Source organism: Pyricularia grisea, assembly GCF_004355905.1.
Source record: "Pyricularia grisea strain NI907 chromosome Unknown Pyricularia_grisea_NI907_Scaffold_2, whole genome shotgun sequence".
Lineage (NCBI taxonomy): Eukaryota > Fungi > Ascomycota > Sordariomycetes > Magnaporthales > Pyriculariaceae > Pyricularia > Pyricularia grisea.
The window spans coordinates 7,035,345-7,059,029 of NW_022156717.1; the positions used below are offsets into that span (position 1 = coordinate 7,035,345).

Consider the following 23,685-nt stretch of genomic DNA (forward strand, 5'->3'; position numbering starts at 1 on the left):
AGATTAGAACTTGTGGCGCCATCGCACTGTCGCCTTTTTTTTTTTTTTTTTTTTTTTTCTGTTGCTCTCTCGGGGGGATAATAATCTCTTGGGAATCCACGTAGGTAGGTACCTTACATACAGTACAGCCGCGTGATATTTTCTCGCCCCAAAAAGCATGGGTTCCTAAAATGGGCCAAGCGGCATGTTACCCTCCATACCTTGCCAAGCTTGCCTACAGGTCCCCATTCAAACAAATGAGGCCAAGAGAAATGACTGCTGCCTTACCTTAGCGCTGCCGCTTTCGGCTGTGGGTTTGTTGAAGGAAAAAGGACCCTGGGGGGGCACGAATCGGGTTCTTTGATCTTTCTTCTGGGTCTCGCGGGTAAGGACCCGGCCGCAGTTGCTCCAAAGGGCCGCCAAGCTGATGATGTGTGGTGGTGGATTGATGGGAGGAACTGATGGGCGCGCGTTGATGTACAGCCACCCAGCCCTGTGTCACCCACTCCAGACAAGCACTGCCCTTTTTTGCTGCACTAACAATTCGTCTTACATGCTCGCCTTTTACCCCGTGCGCCTCTCTTTCTGTCTCTCTCTCTCTCTCTTTGTGTTGTCGCGGGGAAAGCCAGTCAAACGCTTTCTTTTTTTCTTCCTTTTTTTTTTTCTCTCCCTTTCTCATTTACTATCCTAGCCGAGTTCAAGACGAGACTGGGCAGACGAAAGTTATATCGGAGAAATTAGCACTAGTCTAGAATACTAGGCCTATTCTAGATTCGTCTCCCAGCAGATAGGATATACTTACATATCCTATCCATATCCATCGCCGTCACCTATTCACAAACTCGAGCCGCAACGACGAGTATACGATTACAAGCGCCATGCGATTGTACTCGTCGAGCGTCCTGCTCCTCGGGGCCACCGTGCTACAGTATGCCGAGCTCATCGTAGCCAACACGACTACGTTCGACTTCGACAATGCGCTCCCTAAACCGCAAAATGGGTCAACAGCCTTGTTCACGGTCGGCGACTTGAAGTCGGTTCAACCTGAAGCTGGTCTCGGGGTTGTGTTTTTTAGCAATGAAAGATTCCGGCTCCGCGACGTCAAGTTGTTGCAAGTCCCAATCGGGCAGCAGGGTACTGCTCCCCAGACTGTAGCCCGATATCCCTATGAGAGTTGGGAAGATATCAAAATGATTATTAAAAGTATGTTATCATTTGCTTGTACTTGCGGCAGCTGCACCGCGCTCGCAACTTACGTTGACACACATCCCAGCAAACTCGACCACGATTGAGAAGCCCGTACCAGCAAACACTGTTGTCACTATAAGACTCGGGCCGGAGACAGCAAGTCGAATGCTCGCGAACCGGCCTACCGCCACAGTCACGGCCCAGCCTGCTGTGGATGGCACCCCAGTCGTATACAACCAACCGGCCATATTATATTTTGAGCTCAGATATTATCCTATCCCGTCCTCGAGCAGCAGTATCCGCCGTCGACAAGGTGATCCTTCCTCGGACAGCGGTCTTAGCGCAACAACCACGAAGCGCTTTGCCTTGACCGATATGGACAGGAGTGATCCGAAATTCGCTTCACTCGTTGAATGGACAAACACAAATGTCCCAGCCACTGATGATCCTTCCACCTCCGATCCATCATCAGGGGACGATACCTCACCACCAAAGGATACACAGAATCCGGTGCCCTCGCCGACGGTCCGACCCGACGGCGGCGCAAACTCAGAGCCCGCGTCTGCATCTTCGTCATCAGACGGGAAGCTATCCACCGGAGCGATTGCGGGCATTGCTGTAGGCGCCGGCCTAGGATTCCTCCTGATAGCAGGGTCTATTGCCTTCTGCCTCCTCCGCCGACGGCGCAGGAACGCCGAAGCCACCCACGTGCGCGGTTACAACGGAGGCGGGCGGTCCGGCGATATCATTGCTGAAAAGGAAGCAGCCAACGCCGCCGTGTCAGAGAGCGGAGCTCATTCGCCCTATTCGGACGACGGCCGTCCTCATTTCCAACGGGATGGTGAGCTCGCCGGGGCAGGTGCTGGAGTCTCGGTTGCAACCGGGACTGCGGGCCTCATGGCTGCTCACCACCAAGACGAACAATCAGCAGCAGCCGATTATGCCCCATACAGCGATCGCCCGTCCAACGTTTCGATGGCAGACACCGCCGTCGGGTCCGCATCCGCCATCGGCACTGCCTCGTCGATGCCTATTGAACAGCCAACACCTGCGGCACCCGGACCTGCGAGCGCCGTACCGGTGGAAGTTGAGCGTGTGCCGGTCATTGGTCGGTCAGACACCGCCATGTCTGGTACCTACGCTCACCTGGTCGAGGATGGTATGACAGCGGCCGAAATCGCTAGGCTGGAGGACGAGGAGAGGCAGCTAGACCAAGCGATCGAGAGGGCGCGGGGCGTGACAACCAAGTAGTGTGGTCTTTTCTATTCGTGGCATATTATTATGGGTTCAATCTCTCTGGAGTCGATCCGGAGTCCCCGGTGGTTTTTAATTTTGCTTGCACGCTGTCAAACATGTTGTGCTGGCGTTATGGATCGTATTAGGCCTTTCTTCTTGTAGAAATCTGGTTTTTCTTTTTCTTTTTGGGCTAGGGGGTTGTTATTTGCATTCGAGTCTTGTATATTTGACTTGGGGCCTGTATGTGGGCTCAGTCCGATTCCAAAACGCCGCCACCTCGGGGCTTGTCAGATCAAGCCTCCGTATATCGATCTAGTCTGCATCAGTTCACCTGTGCCACGGCTTATTTTGAGACCTCGAAAAGCAGCGCCTATCTTCAGGATCAGTAAACACTTTGTTCTGGCCAAGCAGGGGTTCTTATCACCCGATGGTCGTTGCGAAGCACGTATGTGAAACAACAAAATCAGAACGTAGCAACTTCATGGCTGCGAGTGTATATGTAACTCGGGTAACAAACGGAAGATTTCGTGAGAGCTACCTGCACCTGTAGCGTGCATGCGGCTTCTCGTAGTGGTTCACTTAATTCTTGAGGGTCCGGAAGCAGTCATGTCTCTTGTTAAATGCGTAGCTTGCGCGGAAGGATCAGCTACTCAGGCTGCTGATCTTTCCACTTCTCCATCAGAGCATCGGCATCTATCCCGCAAAGCCTTGCCCTCTCGACCAGCGCCTGAGCCCTCCCGATGACTGGCGCATCGATCATCTGGTTGTCCATGGCCCAGGCCCCGCGGCCTTGTGCCTCGGCCTTGGTGTTGGCAACAACTATCCGGACAGCCCATTCGGCCTCCGCATCCGACACGCCGAACAAGCTGTTCACCGTCTCGAGCTGTCCCGGGTGTATGACCTGCTTCCCGCTGAATCCCATGCCCCTACCGTTCCGGCACTCCTCCTCGAGCCGGGCAGGCTCCTTGTAGGAGGTGCAGACAAGGTCGATGATGCTTGGGATGTCGTAAGCACGGGCTGCTGTCACCATCTTGCTGCGAGCGTACTGGAACTCGGCCAGGGACGGCGTCCTCGTGATGCTCAAGTCCCGCGCAAAGTCCTCGGCGCCAAACACGAGGCCGGACAATTGCGCCAGCGGTTCGCCCGAGTCAGACTCTCTACCATGGAGGGCGGTGCATATCTCGCGCAGGTCCTCGATGGCCCGGGCAGACTCGACAAGGGCAATTAGCGAGATGCGCCGATAGTTGTTGTCACTGGCATTGTTGTTGATGCCTCGGCTGATCTGCCTTTGCCGCAGCGTTTCAAAAGCGTCTCTCCGCTTCAAATCTGCTGCGTCAACCAGCTGTGCGGCTTCCAAAACCTCGCGGCTAGAGTCGACCTTGGGGAGGAGGATGGCGTCCACCAGAGGGAGCGCAGCCAGCGCGGTGAGCTCCCTGCTGCCCTGGGCAGTTTGGACAGGGTTAACGCGCGCTGCCACCTCACGAATGGAACGTGGCCGCCCGTCAAGGGATCTGAGGTGGCCGAGTAGGTTCCCAAGCGCGGCGTCCTTGCTGCTAAGAGACACAGAATCCTCGAGATCGTACGTCACGTTGTCTGATTTTAGAGTCAAGGACTTTGCGATGTGTTTTGGGGATGATGCCGGGACTTTGTGTGGGAAAGCAATCCGGCGACATTTTCTTAGTCAAAAGCTGTTTTTTTTTTTTTTTAAAAAAAATATCAGGCTCCCGCATATATCATGCGGGATGAGGAGAAGAGAGTATTGCGGCTTTACCATAAAATAGCGCCCTGCGAAGAAGTGAACTGGAAGCCATCGTGACAAGGACTACAGACGCCGCCGACACCGGAGGAACGTGACAGAGGTCGACGATTGATAGCTTTGCCCGACTGAGATTTTGATTCTTGGATTGAATTTCACAGCATACTAACATAAATATGGAATTGCCTCATGAGATGGACACAAGGACGGATGTATCGCAAATGTAAAGAGAGGGGAAGGGGTTGATTTGATGCAATCAACGTCCCAGTCTACCCCCAGTTGGCAATTTGTCGCAAAGTCAAACCAATCAAGCTAACCCTAACCCTCGAGCATGCGTCAGCCACATCGCCATATTGACCACGCGTCACAAGCCAGCGTAGCTAAGTAACAGTTTCCAACCCAACAATCCTTCAACAACCTAGGTGCCGTTACACATTGATTACTTGGACACCATTGCCTGCCCACCGCAAGCACAGCAGATCTCACGATAACCCTTGAAAGCAGAGTTCATTTGTGGAAAGCTACGGCAAACAATCTCGGCGCAATTGATCGAACGAATACACACAAATCCATCTATACCCAGCTTTCCGAAACAGCTTGCCATTGACAGTCCCACCATTGCCAGCAAGCTACTCCATCTCGGCCGTGTTGGACTGAGGTCGCACACACATTCTTCAAATTCGAGGAGGAGCCCTTGCAGGATATCATCGTTGGATGTCCAGCTGGTTGCCTAAGAAGACACAAACACTTTAACCGGCCCTCTACACCAGACCCCGTCCCAGATGATGGAAGCAGAGCAGCAGCCCGCACCGGGCTCCTTGAGCTGGAGGTTAAGCTCGCACCCCATCACTCTGCTGACCTTTCTCGCCTTTAGAGTTGGTAAGTTGTCTCCAGGCCAGCGCCACAACCTGCTGCACACTTGAGGGGGGGCTTCCCTACCAGACCAAACCAGAGCAAAATGACTGACACAATGTTTTGCCCAACAGCAAGCCTGCTCGTGTACCTCTTCGGCCTGATCTTTATAGATAACATGGTCATGATCTTTATCATCACCATCCTACTCCTCGCCGCCGACTTTTACTACCTCAAAAACATTGCCGGCCGCCGCCTTGTCGGCCTGCGCTGGTGGAACGAGGTAGACCCCCAGAGCGGCGATTCGCACTGGGTCTTTGAGAGCAGCGAGCCCGGAACCAAGACCATCAACCCGACCGACAGCCGCTTCTTCTGGCTCGCCATCTATGCCCAGCCGCTCCTCTGGATCGGCCTGGCCGTATTGGCGCTCGTGCGCCTCAAGTTCATATGGCTACCGCTTGTTGGTGAGTTTACAGAAGGGACAAAAGGGGGGGCGGCCCTTTGGTATTACTGGTTTTTGGGAGATCTTGTTTTTTTTTCGAATGCTAACTTAAAATATTACAGCCATCGCACTCGTTCTCACCATTACCAACTCGCTCGCCTTCTCCCGTTGCGATAAGTTCAGTCAGGCGTCCAACCTGGCCGGAAGCGCTTTCTCAACAAGCAACTTGGCAGGGTCCATTGCGACAGGGCTCGCGGGGCGGTTGTTTTCGAGGAGCTAGATTTTGATGAATGGTCGTACAATCATGGGGACAATGTGTTATCCTGTAGGTACGATTTACTCATCCTTTGATTTCAAATATCGGTCGCCTTTCTCCGAGTGTCAATGTCTCAATATAGCATCGCTTTCAGCCCCTGCTGCAGCAAAATGGATGTGATTGTCGATGTCATGTGTGAACTTACTAAAGGTTACAGTCACTGGTTGTTTGTATGCGACGTTCACTGTATGTTCTGGCCGTTGGCCGAACACATCGGGGTCTTCACAGTAGATCCAGCAGACAGATAACCTCTGATTCTACAAGGCTAGGAGCAGTTTCGGGAAAATAATTCCGGTTTGAAATCTCCATGCTTAATGCAGCCTCTCATTTGCATCCCATATGGTTTCCAATGAGGACAGCGAAGCCAAAACAACGTCAGTGGACGAAAGGATTCCTCGTCCAGAAGTCAACCATCGATATTCCTGTATCCTCTTCGGCTGCCAGAGGCAGTGTGAGGCCGCGTCTCGTGGACGGGCCAGTAGTATAACCATCCTGCGAGCGTTCAACAGACTCAATATACGCCTCGGTCTTTCTTTCCCACTGGTCGTCATTATAACTATCACTCAGCTTTGAACCTCCTTCAATTCCCAAGACTTCGTCCTCAATGGTGGCTATATAGTGCGCCATATCAGTCGACTGTACGAGTTGCCGATGGTTAACCGTGAGCTGTTGAGCATCCTGACTGATCAACGGAGACGGCGATACATGATGACAATGGAAATCCTCTCGTTTAGTCGGCAGAGTCTGTATTGATGACGTTGAAGTTTTTGCAATATCGTGGTAAAACCCAGAGTCACCATCGTGCCTCTGGGGGAAGCCGAACTGTAAATCCGGATTTGATGGCAAGAGGGTCATTGCGGCGTTTGGTACTACATCCAGCTGTTGAATATTTGAGATCGACGGCTGAAGGATTCGCGAATCTAATCTTCGATCTGCTTGCAATTCAGTATTCACTTGTCCGCCTAAGTTCTCATATGGTTGTGAAACGGTAAAGGTATCGGCCGCTCTCTGGAGTGCCTGGACAAGTCGGGACTTGGGGGGCTCGGGCCGGGTCGGTATGCTTGACGGCAGTGACCTTGTGGAGGAAGCGGAGAGATCAATACAGCCTTGTGTATCAACTGAAGGCTCGGTTTCTAAAGGAGAGACATGTGCTTGCTTTATGGGGTCCGCGTCATTTTGCGTAGTTGACAGCCGACGCAGTAGTGGTACAGCTTCGGTTGCCAAAAATTCCAGATCTTTGTTTTTCTTTACTTTTGGCTGATGGTTCCACCCGCTCATGGTTACTGTGGGAAGATATGTGTTTGCTACAGTCTGCAGCAGGGAGGAATCAAAATCAAGGTTTGCGTGATTCGGGGGCTGTGTGTAGCTTAGCCTTCGTGGAGAGCCAGTGCCGTCGAGGACGCCGGTCTCTATGATGGAGCGTGTGAAATTGCCCATGGAGGAGCTTCCTATGAGTGAAGAGTTTGTTTTACATAGGTCAGCGCACCCTACCTGCTCCAACCTCTGTAGCAACTCCCGTCTGAGAGGCGACGAAATGCCACCGGAACTCTCACTCGGATGATTTTTTAAAATCCGTACTGTCGCTCTGCCTGCACTTCCCGAACGTGATTGAGGTAGACACGAATCCGATCTTCTGGCAGAAACGCGGTCCGGATTCGTCCAATATTCAACAGGCGTTGTTGGCTTATGGTGTTCTTGACGTAGTCCTGTAGATACAGGGGCTGCTTTTGTGAAGAATGCTGACACCTCCTCGTTTAGCCTGTCTTGTCGATTCCTCTCGCGTACACGAGCACGAGATGGGTTCTTGGCACTCGGATCTTCACATGGAGCTTGCAGGAAATTCATTTCATGGAATTCAAGATCGACAACTGGATAACCGTCAGGTCAGTATGGTCGAAGTACTACGTAGGACAGAGACAAATAATAAGTGGCGATCTATTTTGAACTTACGGGGGCGCTTGATGCTGTTGAGTTTGCCGAACAGACCTGGTCCTGGATGTGTCTGGGGGTACAAATCAGTTACCATGGATGTCAACCAATGGTTCTTTCTGGGCGAACTTACAGTCACACGCTCGCTAAGGATAGCATCTGATGTAAACTTGGCCACCACGTCACGCGAAGGTTTTGACAAGGCGGCTTTCCTGGACCTCTGCCTATCCCTGTCAATGTTGCTGTCGGCTCTGGCTTCGGTGGCTTTTCGTGGGTGTTTGCTGTGGTGCGTATCGTACCGATCTTCGCGAGTCTTGTGCCGAGGCCGCTTCTCGAACTGGGGTGGTCTTTCGATGTGCTGCTTTGGTGTACTCTCATAGCTAGCCTCTGATGGCAACCTTCTGCGCTTGTGACCAGCATTACCTGCCAAGATTTGATGTTCCGTACTATGTCGACGCTGTGGGAGCTGGTGAGGACTTCTCGAGGCGTAACTACCAGATATATGACTAGATGGGCGCTGTCGAGTCGCTCCTGGGCTCGTTGCAGTTCTTGAGATCCATTTCTCAACTTCAACCCTTCTGTCTTCGACTACTGAATCTTCACACTGGCCATGAGCTTCGTGCGCCCTCTTTGAATCCGCTGGGATATTGACTTTCTGATCCGGAGTGGGATCCCTGTAAAGACCTTGGTCTTTGCGTTGATGCTTTCTTCGCGCCACCTTGCGTGGCGAATTGCGACCAGAGACATCCGGAGGAATGAGCTGGTTCAGCCATCTGTCAACCTTGGACGGTTGGCTACAGGCGTCTGTGTCCATTTCTAGGTACTTAGGTGGGAGAACGTAATCTCAAGATCCATGTGAGAGAGAAATGGCCAAAAATAAGTAGGTAAGATAAACAGGTAGAGAAAGCAAAGCGGGCGAGGATGGGCTTTCAAATATTTGCAAGACGGTAAAAATTTGAGCAAAAATACCAATCTATGCACTTGGGCAAGCTGGTTAACCTCTTCGGGTGTCTGATATAGAAGTGCAATATGTTTGCCATTGAGTGCGACTAGTTCAACATGATGCTATCTGGATGAAGGTGTGAGCGGGGCAAATCCAACACCCGAACGAAAGAGTCTGCAAAATATCATCTCCCTGGAACCTTACCTCGGTATAGTAAGTTACCATGGTAAATGTGGCGAATCCGTGAGCTAGTAAACATAAGTAGGTTCAACAGCGGCAAGATTTGCTCGGTGTATGCCTGCCTCTCGTAGCTTACCTGCCTAGATCGTACCTTACCTTACCGAGAAATTTGTATTGCCGTTTTGGGATGTATGCATGCAGCAGGGGCTCTCCGGGTCTTGCGGTGGGTCTCTCGGAGCTCTGCCGGCACACCGAGCCAAGACGGAGCCAGCCTGTGCGCACAGTAAAAAGCACAAGCAACGGAACCTTCCATTGCCCTGAAAAGAAAAGAAAAAAAATGCGCACCTGGAATTTTCAGAATAACATGAAGAGGGCTCATTTCATGTCAGTGTTGTATTGCATATATTTGTAAAGAGAGCGGTTATTTTCGGATTTGTGCTACATACCAAGATACTTGTTGTGCGACACTTGGTGACATTGGCTAGGAAGATTCCGTACTTGCCCGCAAGTAATTGAGTTAACACACATACTCCGTACACCTTTTTTGTTCATGGATACGGCAGAAGAGCCGCCAACTCTCAAGTTCAACAACTGAAATGTATAGCAGTTATGTCAAAAAAAAAGTAGGCATGAATATTGTCCAACGCCAATATGTCAAAGTACTACCGTATTTTGAGTACCAGCAGCATAGTAACTGACATATCGAAATATTCAGCTTCAAAGGTAGCACAGGCCTCTGCATATCATAAGAGCGTCAAGACACTAAAAGCCTCAGGCAACACACATGTTTCATCCCATGAACTGCAGTCTGGTCGTGCATGAAGAACCTCGAGAAATAAGACCAAAAGAAGACATTGGACGAAGCATGATGGTTGGCGGGAGAAGCAAGAAAAAGGGAGCTAAGGTGAGTAAGGGAGCCAGGGGGACATTGTGTCAGAGAATATCGGTCAGAGGTAAGAGGATGTGTGGGGATGTGTGCTTGGGTTGCAATGCGGCTAAATCCATGTCCGGAGTTGTGGGCTTGGCGTATTGTGCTTTAAGGTGGTACGGATTCCCTGCTATTGGGTGGGGGTGGGGTATTTGGCTTGCTTGGGTACTGAGAGGTATGAGGCAATATGTGGTAACTACGGTAAAATACTGAAAATACAAGAATGTGTTGGAGACCAAGTAGTTCAGACTGTTGTCAGTTCATTGTGAGTCATTGAAAAGAAAACGGGTTGGGCAGATGGAAACAAAAATTAATGGGCTTTGACTGCAAGAGTATCGCTCGCATGTTGGAATTCTCGAGGCTTATATGCAGTCTGTGCAAAATGATCCTACGGTGTAAGGACCGGTGGGCGTGATAAACAAGATTGATTTTATCAGGAGCCCAGTGGGTACAGGCGGGTCATGCGCCCACAAGATACCACGGAAATCGTGTGAGTGTTTATGAAGTATGTTTGCCTTTGACTTCCTACCCATTAATCAATCATCAGAGATGGTAACATGGTACGCAGCAGACAGCTAAGGTAGTTTGGGTAGGTAACTAGGTACCTAGGTAAGTTAAGTCGCTACACTTGCCTTGCCAGCTACTTTGGATAAGACACCTACACCTATCTCATCCTAAGATTTCCTGCTCTTGACAATGAGTACTAACTACCTTTAATACCGTATATGAATCAAGAAAAAACTTATTCCTGGTAATAGGTAGTAGGCCTTGTAGTCTTCAATATTTGGATAGTATTGGACCCTGCAAGGACTTTTTGGTAACCACGTGGTGCTTCATCGGCCACTTTCTTCCGTCAGCTGTCATGGAAATTATTCATGATACAGTGGATGAGTTCGCATTCTGTTTGGAATATCACATATAGTACCTGTGCGTTCTTGACTGGTGACTGTGGTTCAGTATGCCTGCAACCGTGGTAGATGCTGGAGCTTGAGAGGCTTTCCCTGCGCCCAGGGTTTCACTCAACAGATCTGCTCCTATGGCAGGCAGTAGTAGAGTGGTGGGATGTACGAACCGATGGAGTACAGTAGGAAAAAGTGCATGGTAAGCAAGGCACAGTGCCGAGGTATATACTATATACTACCACGTACGTAGCAAGTGGGGACAAAATAACCCGGACAGCAAAATTGGGCGAGCCACCCCAAAAACAATAGGTATTGAGAAATTAAAATTAAAAGCATAGTCTTACTCATCATTGGCGGTTCTACTGGTTTGCATAATTGTGATGATTTTGCTTCAATTTTGAATCAACTACTATAGTATTTGTTGGAATAGTTTGGTGTCCGGGTTAATTTGTCCCCCACTTGATAGGTAGATAGATACCATAGTACTTACTATGATACGTAAAACAGAGCTATCCAAGCTACCCTGGCTTGCCCTGGCAGCGTACTGGGAAGTGCGTGCATGCGACCCACAACTCTAACGGTTGTTACGCACTCACCTCGGTGGCTTCCAGTGGGGTGGTATCACAGTGTCCACTTTCCTACTTGATCGCACTTTTTTCTTCTTCTGTTCGAGGTTGGTTCGAAAAGAAAAAAGACAAAAGACAATATGCTTCCATTCCAGTCCACTTACTAATTTGCAATATGTGTGCACCTGGTACTTAATATCAAGACTTCGATATCAATCAGCCGTTGGCAAAGCTGCTTACTCAAAATAAGAAATGTACTACCATTTTTGAGCACTATCTCTGTACCGTACTATAGGTACTGTACGGCATTACTCTCGGCAAAGGGTGGAGAGATCGCCGCTGGACTCCCTTCCTTCAGTGGGCGACTACTTTCACACCATCATGTGCTCGGCATAACAGGAAGGGCTGGGCCATAGCCAAACCAGGATTGATTGGGTGGAGAGAACTCCGTTGGAAGCCCTGAATCTGGGGTTGTATTTCGGTCAATCATCATCCATCGCATACAACATTCATTGGTTTGGCGGAGCATACGAGCCGCGATTCGTGCCCTTGCATCAACCCAGCAAAAAAAAAAAAAAAAAAAAAAAACGAGGGTCAAAGGAATGGAAAGGGAGCTTGTGAGGAGATAGGGAACGCATCCAATGTTATGTCAGTACGTGGTAAGCAAAACAGTCCCAAGGTTGCAGCGGCAGAAGGCAAAAAAATCAGCATTGGTGTGACAATTCGAACATTATGCGACTTTCTGCTCCAATTGTTTACCTGATCTGGCTGATGAACGCAGTGATCCCTGAAGCAAACCATCCAAACATCAGACATCAATGCATGCAGACCACAAATGCAAGGAGGCAGGCTGCTACACATGACAAAATATAGTAATTTTCCTCCGACTGACACCATATCGATCGAACACAAAAAAGCATGTACCACCAGTTTAAGCCCCCCAGTCGAAACATACCTTCGTACCTATATATCCACTCGCCCAATTATGTACTTGATCGATCTTCCAATTGCCGGCCAGATGCCTGACTTTCCCATAAAAGGTGGTTTAAGGCAAAGTGTTGATAATTATTACATACTATTTATCTAGACGGTATAGAGGGAAGTCCCCCCCGAATTGCCCCAGCATTCAAGACCATGATTAGCATATAGCTGCTACCACCAAAAAAAAAAAAGCTGTCAGTTTAACAGCCGATGGTTTGAACTGTTGCGGATGATTCTCTACCTTGGACTTGGCTCCATTGCGGAGACAGGCCACCAATAGGAACCCCTTGTCATTCACCTCGTCTGTTTGATTCTTGTTTGGGGGGCGACCCCCTTGCTCGCCACAGTCATGCCTCCCTTCTTTAGACCCTGCTACAAACATCCTCGGTCCTCGATCTTGATTGGAGATGAATCCTCATAGGGTCTACTGATACAGGTCAGGTCAATCAGGAGCTCTATGCTCCCAGGTCCTTTTGGCTGCCGCATCTGGTACTACTATTTATTCTAAATATTGTCGGGGTACAATGGTACTCTACATAATACGGCGTTGCAGCGATGGATACTTTTTCTTCTTGTTCTTCTTATTCAAAATGCCCAATCGGGAAACACTAGTCCATGTCTATACCATACCAACTTCACTGGTGAAAAAGACTGTTGGTAACATACATACAAGCAAAACTAATCAATAGCTGACACATCAAGGTGAATGAGCAAACGAAATCCATGTGGGCACGTTCACCTGTGACCCCATCGACGGTCACACCCCCTGGTTAGTCACTTGGTAGCACGTTGGTGAGCTTTGCGCTCCGTCCGATAATGTGCAACATTCAGTGCCATGTTCTTTACTCGATGTGGCAGTGTTGGGTACCAGTTCAACTCGCAACAACACAGCTCTCCTACTCTCAAGTCCACCGCAGATACCAAGATACATCCCTGACCCTGCCATTTATTAAACCTCCTAGCGCGTGTACTATACATGTTTGACACAAACAACCAGCAACCTACAACAGGCACTGTCCATAGGGAAAGATAAAAAAAAAAAAAGAAGATAAAAAAAAAAAAAAAAAGAGCCCACACCCGTATTCCATACCTGCCAGGACACCCAGGCACCGCTTTAACATCCCCCCCACCACCCACTATTTGCTCTACCACTTTAGAATGACCCAGCCCTTCCCCTCACTGCTACCCAACCTGTCCACTTGAGCTCACTTTTTCTTTCATTGTCAAATGGTTCGTCCATCCTGTCCTTTCTTGATCCAATATATCGCGCGCACCGTAGCGCCCGTCTGCATTCCGTAAACCTAAGCAACTCTACCTGCCGTCGTTACTGGTCTAAAAGACGTTTTTATTGCAAGCATTGACTCGATACGACTGAAATATATGCATCCATCAGCAAGCTAGAGTCCTTCCAGCTACTAAGTATACCTCACAACCGTCAGTTAAAAGTCATCTTTTCCCTTAAAAAGAATACAGGCGTCGCCCAGACACATCGCGTGCGCGCTAGAGCCGAGAAGCTTGTGTTTGCTGGATGCGCGCACGTTTACCAGGGGCCCGGAAAAAAAGAAATACTAGACTTCATATCTGCTCTCGTTCTCTTCCAGAGCGCATGTGCGTCATGTATCCAAACTCGCTTCTTTCGCTCCCTCCCATGATAAGTCAAAAAGCTCTACTACCAGTGCCAGAAGGCTGACCAGCAGCCAAGTTCCATGGCGCGCATAGCAGAAGGAGCACAAGTCAAGTCTCGGTAAGAGACGAACGCGCCAGCTGCCCACAGCAGCTTTTTTTTCTTCTTCTTCTTTCCTGAAATCATGTCGAAACTCTTCATCGGGTGAGATCACGGCCGCATTTCCCCCGTTGTTTGGAAAGCCTTGTTATAGTCAGGCTGCCCCCCTTTTCAAAAAGGAGCAATGCTGACAATCTGAGTTTGAAAAGCGGCCTTGCCTGGCACACGGAAGAAGGTACTCTGCGACAGAAGTTTGAGGAGTATGGCGTTGTAGAAGAGGCTGTAAGTTTACCCTCGGAACCGGCAGTAAAAGCGAGCACTCAAGGCTCCTTTACAGCTTTTATCTTTCAGCTGACATGAAGCGCTTGGGTATTTCAGGTTGTCGTCAAAGACAGAGATACAGGTCGCAGTCGAGGATTTGGCTTCGTGCGATATACCAACGAAGATGATGCCCAAAAAGCCATCACAGCCATGAACAACGTCGAGTAAGCTCAAGTCCCAAAGGAGCAACGGCTTTCGCCCCCTCAAAAAGGACACAGCCTTCACTTCTGTTGTCTTTTTCCTTGTCTCCCCCTGACCGCAAAAACTCGATGTAGGTTTGACGGACGGACGATACGTGTCGACAAGGCCTCCGACACCGGCCCAAGGGGTGGCGGTGGTGGTTTCCGAGGCGGCTACGGCGGCAGGGGTGGCTATGCATCCGCGCAGATGCCGCCGATGCCGTACGGTATGCACCCCCAACAACAGTACGGCGCTCCTCAGATGTATCCCCAGCCTTATGGCCGCGGAGGTTACCCGCAGCAGATGCCAGGGTACGGAGCTCCACCAGCACAGAGTAAGTAGAGATCGACAGAGATTTGGAGAAGGGGTTGTCTAGTTTTTTCCCCCTGCCCATGTACGATGGGGAGAGAGAGGGAGAGAGAGAGAGGAAACGACGTTGACACGAAAGCCCGTTGCATAGCTTGGCAAGCCGCAGCTGGCCACCCTGGATATTACCCTGACCCGTCGGGTCAAGTACCACCCCAACAACAGATGCCCCCGCAAAACCCCCAGGGCGGGCCCTATTGAGTGAAGCAAACCGGACTATCAGGAAAGGGAGGAGCGGAGGCTTTTCCTTTGGGGAAGAATATCCATGACAACCAACTTTGGAAATGCGACCCCAACCCAATACCGGGAGGAAAAGACGGACGAAACTTGGCGCCAGCAAAAAGAAAGAAAAACGCAGAAGGGGACCATTTCGATTTCTATATCAACTGTGGCAGGATGGGGTCACTTAGAGGATTCCGTCCTGTTTGTTGTTTGCGATTCTTTGCGGTGTTAGTGCGCGACCGACCATGGAGGGCACGGTGGATAACCTATATGACTTATACAAAAACTACATTATGAACTTGAAACTTCATTTGAGATGACTCTTATTCTGCATTGGGGAGGAATGGATTAGCTATGGCACTTTCTATTGGTCCGAACCTTCCACGTCCGTCTCTCGGAGGCATCTGTTGACCCCGGCGCAACTGCAAACATACGCACGCTTATGCTGGATCGAGTGGTTCATGTGCTTTCTATATGTGTAAAATGGATGACGCGGAACCGAGCCTTGCCAAGATGTAGCCCTGCAAAGCCACCAGTGACAGAGACCTGGTACGTGTCGTTCCTATATTGACGCAAGATGTTGACCCGGAGGAAAGTATCCCTGCTAGTTAGACTTCTCGGTCTCTTCTTGCTCCTCAGTGCTGTGGACATTGTGGAAGTCGGCATTCTGGGACGATTTGTCGACCTGAGCCGCAGATTCCGCCTGCATGGCACGAACACGCCTCGACAAATCGGCGACATGCTCATCCCCGCTTTCCGGCCCCAGCTGGTTCAGAGCATCATCCAGGGACAGGAGATAATCCCTATTCAGTCCGCTGGGCCCCTCGGAACGGTAAATATGCTCGGCGAGGACCTGTGGGTCCTGAGGTCCCACGAACTGGGGGTTGTCGGGGGTGCCGATGTAGACCAAGGTCCTGATCGGGCCAGATCTGTCTGCTGGGTGAAAGGGCGTGTAGTGGATGGTGTAGCCATTAATCTCTCGAATGTCTAGATAGTCCTTGACCTCGTCCACCTTGTCGGCCTTGATGCGGTACGCAACACCCCAGACACGGTCGGGAGCATCCTCGTGGTGATCAGTCAGGGTCTCCCAGAAGGAGCGCTCCAGCAGCGTGACGACGCGTCCGGGCTTCTCTGGTGTTCCTCGGTGATCCTCGCTGAGAAAGATGGGGAAAAACAAGGTTAGTGGTGAGAGAATGGCTTGAAGTGCATCGACACATGGGTTCTCTTCATTCCGGCGCTTGTCCCAATATCAGAGATTAAGGGAGATATTCTTAGTTTCACAGTAGTATGCGTACCTAGCCTATTATATCATGGTTAGCAATTAAGGTTTTAAGAAGTATGTAAGATAATTTACGAAAATGAGCTGTGATAAACTGCAGATATGGGACCGCGCTTGGCTCCTACATGCTTATGAACCCATGGAAATATAAGACTACAGTGCACATACCTGCCAAAATCGTCTGACGTAGCCAGTCACCCAACCGGGTAACCTGCGGTCTTTGGAACCGTGTTAGTGATTCCATTGTCGACTTCTAGTTAGGCTCGGCCGAGAGATCGAGTTGCCAGGAAACTAGTACCGAAATGAGGGGGAGGTTTCCAAATTAGACTCCTAGAAAACACAGCAAGCAGCACATTAGAATTATTGGACCGAAAAAATAAATAAATAAATAAACAATAACAGCTCGTCCCAACACTTCTCTAGTCTTGGCACTCTGATAGGGGTCTTTTGTTTTATATTCATTTTTGTTTAGCATACCCATAACCAAAAATCCAAAACTGCCCATCATCATCCGGGAGGGGCTTTCCACTCGCGGCCATGATCGTGGGGACGGCAAGGCTGATCCGCTCTAGGCAGATAGATACACCGATACACCGGGCCCAGTCGGATATTACCGCGAAATTGGATTAAATCTGTCCTGTTGTTCTATTTAGATTCGTCCTTTTCTGTTTCGTAAAATACCGGATCTGGGTGGTGCAGATCTACTTGGCGGGGGGTTTTTGGATTCGTAATGTAGTTCGTGTAAGCGAGTACAGCAATTATGATCTGGACACCTTTTTACCCGAGTCGAGATTGCGCTTTTCTGCAGGGCAAGTCGAAGAGTTCGGTTCAGTGATCCTCCCAGGTATTACCGCCTTGGTGAAAGCTGTGAAACTGCGGGGCGGCCACGCAACGGGTGGGACCTCAGTTGGCCCATTGTCCCCTGGTGCCGGTGCCGGGTTGCACCCGGAGCCGCAACCTTTTTAGCGTGCACTAGGGGTTGATGATCACGCATCTGGATGGATCACGGAGTGAAGCCGGAACTCCTGAATTATGAAAATCAGAATCAGAATCGAATCAGGACCAATGGACAAACTGCCGCTGATGCCGCTTGGCTGCATGCCGCCTCAGCCGGGTAGAAAACAAGGTGAGGAAAAAGCCAATCCCAAAGGCGCTTACTCGCAGCTGCATTAGGCGCTTTCATCATCAGATTCATGGAGTATGATGATGGATGTCATGTTGCACAAAGCATGTTGGCCTGTTGGTGTATTGTAGGTCGAAATTGTAGGCCTGGCAAACAATGTAGTAGACCCTTGATTGAGGCCCAATAAGCGCCATATACTTACTACTACTCGTTAATTGCTGCATCTGGTTTACCGGGAAATGGTTCTTTATCTGTTCCACGATATACGTCAGCATATTTGATTTCCATGGATCTTTGGCTTTATTTTTATTTTTAATAGTTTACTTTAGGTAAGGTCAGGAACGTACCCAAGGTTGTGACCCGCGTTTTCTTTCGTAAGGCAGGGCCGTAACTACCTAGGTCTAGCAGAATTGGCTGTGGGGTTGGTGTCGCCCTGCAGAAGAAGAAAAAGACCCCTGGAAACCGTTGCAGACATGGGAGTATCGCCCCGCACCCACGACGTTGGGTCCTGTCTGGCTGGTCACATCAAAAGGCAGCCAATTTGCGAAAGGACTCGGCGCGAACCCCTCCATCATATCCGTCGGATATCCACAGCTTTGACATCGTACAAGGCGCCCCAAGCTCGTTGATTACGACGCCCTTCTTGTTCCTTGTCTCGTTTAATTTCTTTACTTACGACTTCTTTTTAAACTTTCGTCCTGAACGTCCTTTTTTCTCACTTGAGTAGTTCCTACTCGAATTAATCTCCCGCGACGAAAGAGCTTTGAGTTCAGCGTTGATATCCTCCGACCCGGTAACCCCCCGCCTGTCTTTTCGTTGCGCGCCTGTGTGCCACACGGAGTGTCCATCTTGAACTCGATTTTAAATACAGCAAAGCACAAGATTCCAAAATTATGGCGTACAACCGACCCTATAACCCGGACGAGCTTCCCAGGTAAGCCCTTACATGTAGCACAACGGCAACCACAAACGCGACAATTGCCCTGGAACACCAGTTCACCGTACTGACCCTGAGGAACCGCACCTATTCGCAGGTTCGCAGAGCCCGAATCAGTAAGATAGCAACCTACCTACCTACCTACCTATTTGCGCATTCGTACTTGTATGCTCTCACAAGCAAATCTGCAGCATTGCTGACAATTACAACCACTTTACAGAAGGGCAGCAACCAGAAAACTTCGTCTCCTGCCCAAGCAAGCCCCCAATACCACCAGCCGCCGCCCCCTCAAAGCCGATATGAGAACAAGCCTGTCCCTCCCCGGCCCGACCAAAGGCCTCTTGGTAGCGCGACACAGCAGCGCCCACCAGTAATCAGCCGTCCGCCGCCGAGTCCCGCACCACCCGAGACAAGAGATGGCAACGATTCGACCCTGAGGCCGCTGTTCAGGGCAGTCGACAAAGACGGTAAGCTATCCTTTGCGCCAACATGTTAGCTTTGAAATAAATGCGCAGGAAAGACCATGGGGCACTGACTTCAGCCAACAGGTACCGGCCAGCTTTCTGAAAGGGAGCTCTCGGCGGCCCTCGTCAACGGAGACTGGACAGCCTTTGACCCGCACACGGTCCGCATGATGATCCGCATGTTCGACGCCGACCGCTCCGGCACTATTGGTTTCGACGAGTTTTGTGGTCTCTGGTCGTTCCTGGCCAGCTGGCGCACGCTCTTTGACCGCTTCGACACGGACCGCTCCGGCAGCATACAGCTCGAGGAGTTCCGCAACGCGCTCGTCGCCTTCCGATATCGGCTGTCGGACCGCTTCACCGAGCTGCTCTTTAGGACTTACGACAAGCGCGGCGAGGGCTCCATGAGCTTCGACCTGTTTGTTCAGAGCTGCATCTCGCTCAAGCGCATGACGGACGTGTTCAAGCGCTACGATGACGACCGCGACGGCTACATCACCCTGAGCTTTGAGGACTTTTTGACGGAGATTCTGAAGCAGCTCAAGTAGTGCTGAGAAGCGACTTGTCGAGTGCGCTGTGGGAACGTATATTTTTGTGGGGGAAGGCGGGATGATAAGACTGCTGAATAAAACATCAAAGAGAAAAGAGCCTAAACAATGAAGAGGGGGAATAGGGATGCATCAGGAGCAATGGCCCATCATTCTGGGTAATTTGTAGTATTATTCTTTATTGTTTCGTCTGGCGGCCATTTCAAGACTCACCAAGTGGCTTGCGCTCATTTCACGGTTGAATAGACGCATCAGGCGTCCATTACCACAATCCGTTACGCAATCCAAGCATGAAGTGCAGGCCTCTTGACGTTGTTGACCCCTATATATGTCTTGGTGCTTGGCAGCTTGTATCTATCCAGCCTTGCCAGGTTTCCGGGTTGCCAGGACTGTGGAAGTAGCACAAAGGAACGCCATTTTCACATTAGTACAGACTAAAAGATGAGACTTTGCTTATAATAGAGTTGAGTTTGACGTTCATTCATCTATGTGGCCCCGTCTGGATATCATTCAGCAGATAGAAAAACTGGAAAAGAAAATAAAAAAAGAATTTGGGAAATGGATTTAGTAGGACATTTAATAAGAATAATATCTTCATAAACAGGTAACAGACCAGACCTGTAGTTGTTGCATCGGGTGGTATCATCAAAAATAGATAGAGTAAAAAAAAAAAGACAAAGGAAAACATATAAGACAGCGCATTGCGTAATAAGGTTGAAATGCCCCAACCAAGGACTGTCAGAACCAACAGAAGAAGAAAAAAGATCCTTGTTCGCTCGACGCCAAGACAGAAAATATTAAGAAAGACAATTCAAGGTAAAAAATCATGCCAGTCACTGGGGCCTCCACAAGGCTATCACCCGGAGTTCTGGCGCAGAAGGTTAAAAATAAAAAATAAAAATGTGGATAGAAAAGAAAGAATTCAGCATATGCCACGGAGCTGAGGCTCCATGGCTGTATCCAGATCATCAACCTCGATGGACGGTATGGACTCATCAAAGCTGGCCATCTCAAAGTCGACCGGGGTCAACGGTCTCTGCATTCTTTTGTGATGCTGGATCGTAGATGGAGGAGGAGGGGGCGCCCACGTCGGCTCGGGAGGCGACGACGACGGCGCGGCGACCTCTGCGTTCCACACGCCGTCGTTGCAGATGACGACCTGCTCGCCGATGCCCAGTGCAAGCACCTCCGTCGGCCTAACCCTGCCGCCTGCGTCGCTGCCGACGACGGAGCTGCAGCGGCTGCTGGCGCGGCTGCTCGCAACCTCGGCCTCGTCCGCCTGCTGCTGGTGCATGTACCGCTGCAGAGCGGGGCTGACGGCCTCGACGATGTTCTCCCGCCGGTAGCGCTTCGTCTTGAGCAGGGCGGTGGCGATGCCCTTGAGCTCCTTCTCGCCGTCGTGGGCCGACACCCAGGCGCGGGCGCGCAGCGCGGTGGCCGTCTCGAGCCCCGCGGGCGCGCCGAGGAGGATGTTGCCGCCGAGCCACCAGGGGTTGCTGACGGCGTCGAAGCAGTGCAGGAGCGCCGTCAGCGGGAGGGCGGCTTCGGCGACGAGGTGGGACGTCACGTAGGACGATAGGGACGTCGTCGAGATGCCGTGCGGGGAGTAGAGAAGGGAGAGGCTGCGCGGGGCCTGCGTTGCTGACGTGGAGAGTCTCGACAGCTGGCGCGAGAGCTGGAGGGAGGAGGTGGATCGAGAGGAGCGGAGAGACGTTGGCGTCGGGGGCAGTCCGAACGGAGCCTGAGCCGGCTGGTGGTGGTTGGAGTCGCCGGCGTTGGCGACTAGGGGGAAGGTATTGGAGTGATAGGATTTTGGAGTCTCGGGCGGCGTGAGGATGGAGGATGTCGTCATGGGCTGGGCACCAAAACTCGAGGCGGGGCTGGCAGATCGAGGGTGGAGAAAGGCTCGACGGACCGAGGGCGGTCGAGAAGACCAAGCACCGCTGTGGGTGATATGAGTGGCGGCGGCGGGGGTCGTGCCAGGTGGGCGGTAAGTGATGCCGATGGCGCTGTGCAGACCGGATATGTCTCTCCGCTGAGGAATGAAGGCGACGGTGACCTCGCCTGGTTCACCACCAGCCACCAAGGGAGGTAATGGTATACGCACAACGGCCTGACGGCCCTGATCGGTAGACTCACCCCATTTGGGGATTGTGCGAACCTTTTGGCGGTCAAAGTACTTCCATGACTTGATGACACGGGCCGATGCTGGCTCGGCGAGAATCAACGTCTTGGTCCCAGAGGCGGGCAACTGACGTAGGGTGGCCTCGTTGCAGTGGTCGCTCTTGTGCTGCGAGATGACGACGAGATCGGGCTCCGGAAGCTCCTGCAGGGAGGAGACGCAAGCCGGCTGCTTGTGAGTCGAGACGGATATCTTGGAGTGGAAGATGGTTGACGACCCTGTGATCCAAGGGTCTAAAAGAATGCGGAAGGGGGCAGGACTCTCAGCATCGGGATCCCGAGGACCTGATATGAGGGGCTCAAAGGTTAAAAGGAAGGATGCGTCGCCGTTGAGGTGCTTGATGGTCAGGGCCATGACCAAGACGGGCGTGATGAAGTGTCACGCCAAAGCCAGGCCAGGCCTCCTTGTTTTTCTTTCTCTTTGTTTTTGAAAAAAAAAAAAAAAAAATTATTTGCGATAGTGTAAGGACCACGCGGTGCTCAAGTCGGATGTTGATACAGACACTTTCCGCGGCGTCGACGTCGGCGGCGGATGCTTGTGCTGTCCCCGTCCACGTCCATGCAGAAGTAATTGTTCCACAGAAAGGCAAAGATCTAACTCGTGTGTTTGCGAATTTTGAGGCGAGAAACAGGCTATGACAGCCCGGCCTAGACAGCAGTCCTGCCGACCGGCCCCGAGCAGCCCGAAAACACGGGGAGACTACCGGTATAGTCTTTGCGTGTCTACCGTCAACGTCAAGATCGGACAGTGAAGTCGTTATGCCAACACCGGAGCACGCGTGATGGCGTGAGTAGTATGTGGTACCGCTATGGATAAGAACCTCGTTGCCGAGGAGGGCTATCGTTTTGTCGTCGTTCGTCCAAGGTTGTGCAGTAAAGAAGGAAAGGGCGCTGACCGGATGTTTGTAGCAACCAGATCACATATGGAGTAGATTCTTGGGATGAAAATGAGTGAAGGGGGAGACGAGATTTTATCAACTGCGCCATAAATCTTTTTTTATTCTTTTTTTAATTCTTCAATACTCCCCACTCCTCTTCGTTTTTTTTTTCTTTTTTTTTTTCTAGTTATTGTAATTTTTCTCAGACTTCCATCATAAACGTCAACGATGGGGCATTCATTGGCTAGACACGGGACGACAGCAAACTTCAAAGCCCCTCCAGAATCCTTCCGTCGCCCAGAGATGCCTAGCCTTTAGCCCGGACGAGGCGAGTTTGGAGCAAGGGTGTCAAGGGGGCCAGCGAGAAGTGTTTTGAAACCTGCAACCTGGACTATGGGGGTGGGAACATTTGAAAAAGAATTACCACGTTAAATCTTCGGGCACGGCCCCTGCGCCAGGGCTGAAAGACCATGATGAACTTGGGTTGGACATCAGATGGTTTCCAGTACTTCTTGGCCTTTCGGTGTATTCATAATGGTTATTTTTTTTTCTTTTTTACCTTTTGGACGATCCTCTCGTCGAGTCTCCACCACTTCGATTGAAATACTACGTTGCTGGTTTCGGTTGCTTGTTATGGTTCTAGATGTCGCCATATCTGGAAGTTTTCCTGGCGACGCCAAGGCGTTATTTGTTGCTCCAGTCTCGAACCACTCCGGGGCAAACAAAGTAGAAGGAAGGTCGACACGGATTTTTGCAATGCCTTGACAGCGCCACTATTAAACATCAGATCATTCATAAACAAAGTCTTTATACCCCACGGATTGTAATGTTTTTGGTAAAAGATGACCGAGGTCGTTGTAACAAAACAAGTCCCTCGGAACTTTCATATTCTATCTGTTGACAAAAAAAAAAAAAAAAAAAAAAAAAAAAAAAAAAAAAAAAAAAAGAAAAAAAAAAATCCGTAACACTACTATCACTGCACTTATTCTAGACCCAGATATAAAACCCACCGAGTAGTACTACAACGTAATGGAAAAATAATAAGCAAATAAATAAATAAAAAAATAAAATACTTTACTCTAGATAATACATGACATGTTTTCTTGCGCTGTGCTCCGCAGTAGTACGCGTCTGGTTTCCAAACTTGGGTGGGTAGCCCTTGCGACACCTTATTTTCCGACTTCCGGCCTTATTCGTCTGATCTCTCCCTTATTTTCCCAAAAAAAGATACAGCATTGGATCCACCGGCGTGTTTGTGTTTCTTT

At 50.4% G+C, this 23,685-nt stretch overlaps 10 protein-coding genes across 10 annotated transcripts; 4 read left to right on the forward strand and 6 right to left on the reverse strand.

The window, feature by feature from the left end:
* Nucleotides 1-857: 857 nt before the first annotated feature.
* Nucleotides 858-2,418, forward strand: PgNI_04663 (uncharacterized protein; the record flags this gene model as incomplete). Its single annotated transcript, XM_031124707.1, has 2 exons — nucleotides 858-1,182; nucleotides 1,253-2,418. 2 exons carry the CDS (start codon nucleotides 858-860, stop codon nucleotides 2,416-2,418), a joined length of 1,491 nt encoding a protein of 496 aa, XP_030984083.1.
* Nucleotides 2,419-3,049: 631 nt separating this feature from the next.
* PgNI_04664 (uncharacterized protein) lies at nucleotides 3,050-4,214 on the reverse strand (the record flags this gene model as incomplete). Its single annotated transcript, XM_031124708.1, has 2 exons — nucleotides 3,050-4,047; nucleotides 4,175-4,214. The coding sequence occupies 2 exons, from the start codon at nucleotides 4,212-4,214 to the stop codon at nucleotides 3,050-3,052; spliced, it is 1,038 nt and encodes a 345-aa protein (XP_030984090.1).
* Nucleotides 4,215-4,941: 727 nt separating this feature from the next.
* PgNI_04665 (uncharacterized protein) lies at nucleotides 4,942-5,733 on the forward strand (the record flags this gene model as incomplete). Its single annotated transcript, XM_031124709.1, has 3 exons — nucleotides 4,942-5,038; nucleotides 5,146-5,475; nucleotides 5,576-5,733. 3 exons carry the CDS (start codon nucleotides 4,942-4,944, stop codon nucleotides 5,731-5,733), a joined length of 585 nt encoding a protein of 194 aa, XP_030984089.1.
* Nucleotides 5,734-6,144: 411 nt separating this feature from the next.
* On the reverse strand, nucleotides 6,145-9,128 carry PgNI_04666 (uncharacterized protein; the record flags this gene model as incomplete). The annotated part of the gene is made up of 4 exons (XM_031124710.1): nucleotides 8,846-9,128; nucleotides 7,832-8,767; nucleotides 7,720-7,771; nucleotides 6,145-7,637 (listed from the first exon to the last, which is right to left on the reverse strand). Exons 2-4 carry the CDS (start codon nucleotides 8,510-8,512, stop codon nucleotides 6,145-6,147), a joined length of 2,226 nt encoding a protein of 741 aa, XP_030984088.1. The 5' UTR covers nucleotides 8,513-8,767; nucleotides 8,846-9,128.
* A 12-nt stretch (nucleotides 9,129-9,140) lies between these two features.
* Nucleotides 9,141-9,459, reverse strand: PgNI_04667 (uncharacterized protein; the record flags this gene model as incomplete). The annotated part of the gene is made up of 2 exons (XM_031124711.1): nucleotides 9,268-9,459; nucleotides 9,141-9,166 (listed from the first exon to the last, which is right to left on the reverse strand). Coding segments are annotated over exons 1-2 (132 nt in total), but the record flags the coding sequence as incomplete, so codon positions are not given.
* A 3,913-nt stretch (nucleotides 9,460-13,372) lies between these two features.
* On the forward strand, nucleotides 13,373-14,989 carry PgNI_04668 (uncharacterized protein; the record flags this gene model as incomplete). The annotated part of the gene is made up of 6 exons (XM_031124712.1): nucleotides 13,373-13,632; nucleotides 13,924-14,026; nucleotides 14,131-14,203; nucleotides 14,300-14,406; nucleotides 14,518-14,756; nucleotides 14,883-14,989. Exons 2-6 carry the CDS (start codon nucleotides 14,007-14,009, stop codon nucleotides 14,987-14,989), a joined length of 546 nt encoding a protein of 181 aa, XP_030984092.1. The 5' UTR covers nucleotides 13,373-13,632; nucleotides 13,924-14,006.
* A 625-nt stretch (nucleotides 14,990-15,614) lies between these two features.
* PgNI_04669 (uncharacterized protein) lies at nucleotides 15,615-17,029 on the reverse strand (the record flags this gene model as incomplete). The annotated part of the gene is made up of 4 exons (XM_031124713.1): nucleotides 16,767-17,029; nucleotides 16,458-16,500; nucleotides 16,306-16,310; nucleotides 15,615-16,164 (listed from the first exon to the last, which is right to left on the reverse strand). Exons 1-4 carry the CDS (start codon nucleotides 16,826-16,828, stop codon nucleotides 15,615-15,617), a joined length of 660 nt encoding a protein of 219 aa, XP_030984091.1. The 5' UTR covers nucleotides 16,829-17,029.
* An 876-nt stretch (nucleotides 17,030-17,905) lies between these two features.
* Nucleotides 17,906-19,777, forward strand: PgNI_04670 (uncharacterized protein). Its single transcript, XM_031124714.1, has 4 exons — nucleotides 17,906-18,346; nucleotides 18,447-18,465; nucleotides 18,570-18,816; nucleotides 18,898-19,777. Exons 1-4 carry the CDS (start codon nucleotides 18,306-18,308, stop codon nucleotides 19,359-19,361), a joined length of 771 nt encoding a protein of 256 aa, XP_030985281.1. The 5' UTR covers nucleotides 17,906-18,305; the 3' UTR covers nucleotides 19,362-19,777.
* A 506-nt stretch (nucleotides 19,778-20,283) lies between these two features.
* PgNI_04671 (uncharacterized protein) lies at nucleotides 20,284-21,897 on the reverse strand (the record flags this gene model as incomplete). Its single annotated transcript, XM_031124715.1, has 1 exon — nucleotides 20,284-21,897. One exon carries the CDS (start codon nucleotides 21,895-21,897, stop codon nucleotides 20,284-20,286), a length of 1,614 nt encoding a protein of 537 aa, XP_030985282.1.
* A 1,014-nt stretch (nucleotides 21,898-22,911) lies between these two features.
* PgNI_04672 (uncharacterized protein) lies at nucleotides 22,912-23,178 on the reverse strand (the record flags this gene model as incomplete). The annotated part of the gene is made up of 1 exon (XM_031124716.1): nucleotides 22,912-23,178. A coding segment is annotated over one exon (267 nt), but the record flags the coding sequence as incomplete, so codon positions are not given.
* Nucleotides 23,179-23,685: the final 507 nt, after the last annotated feature.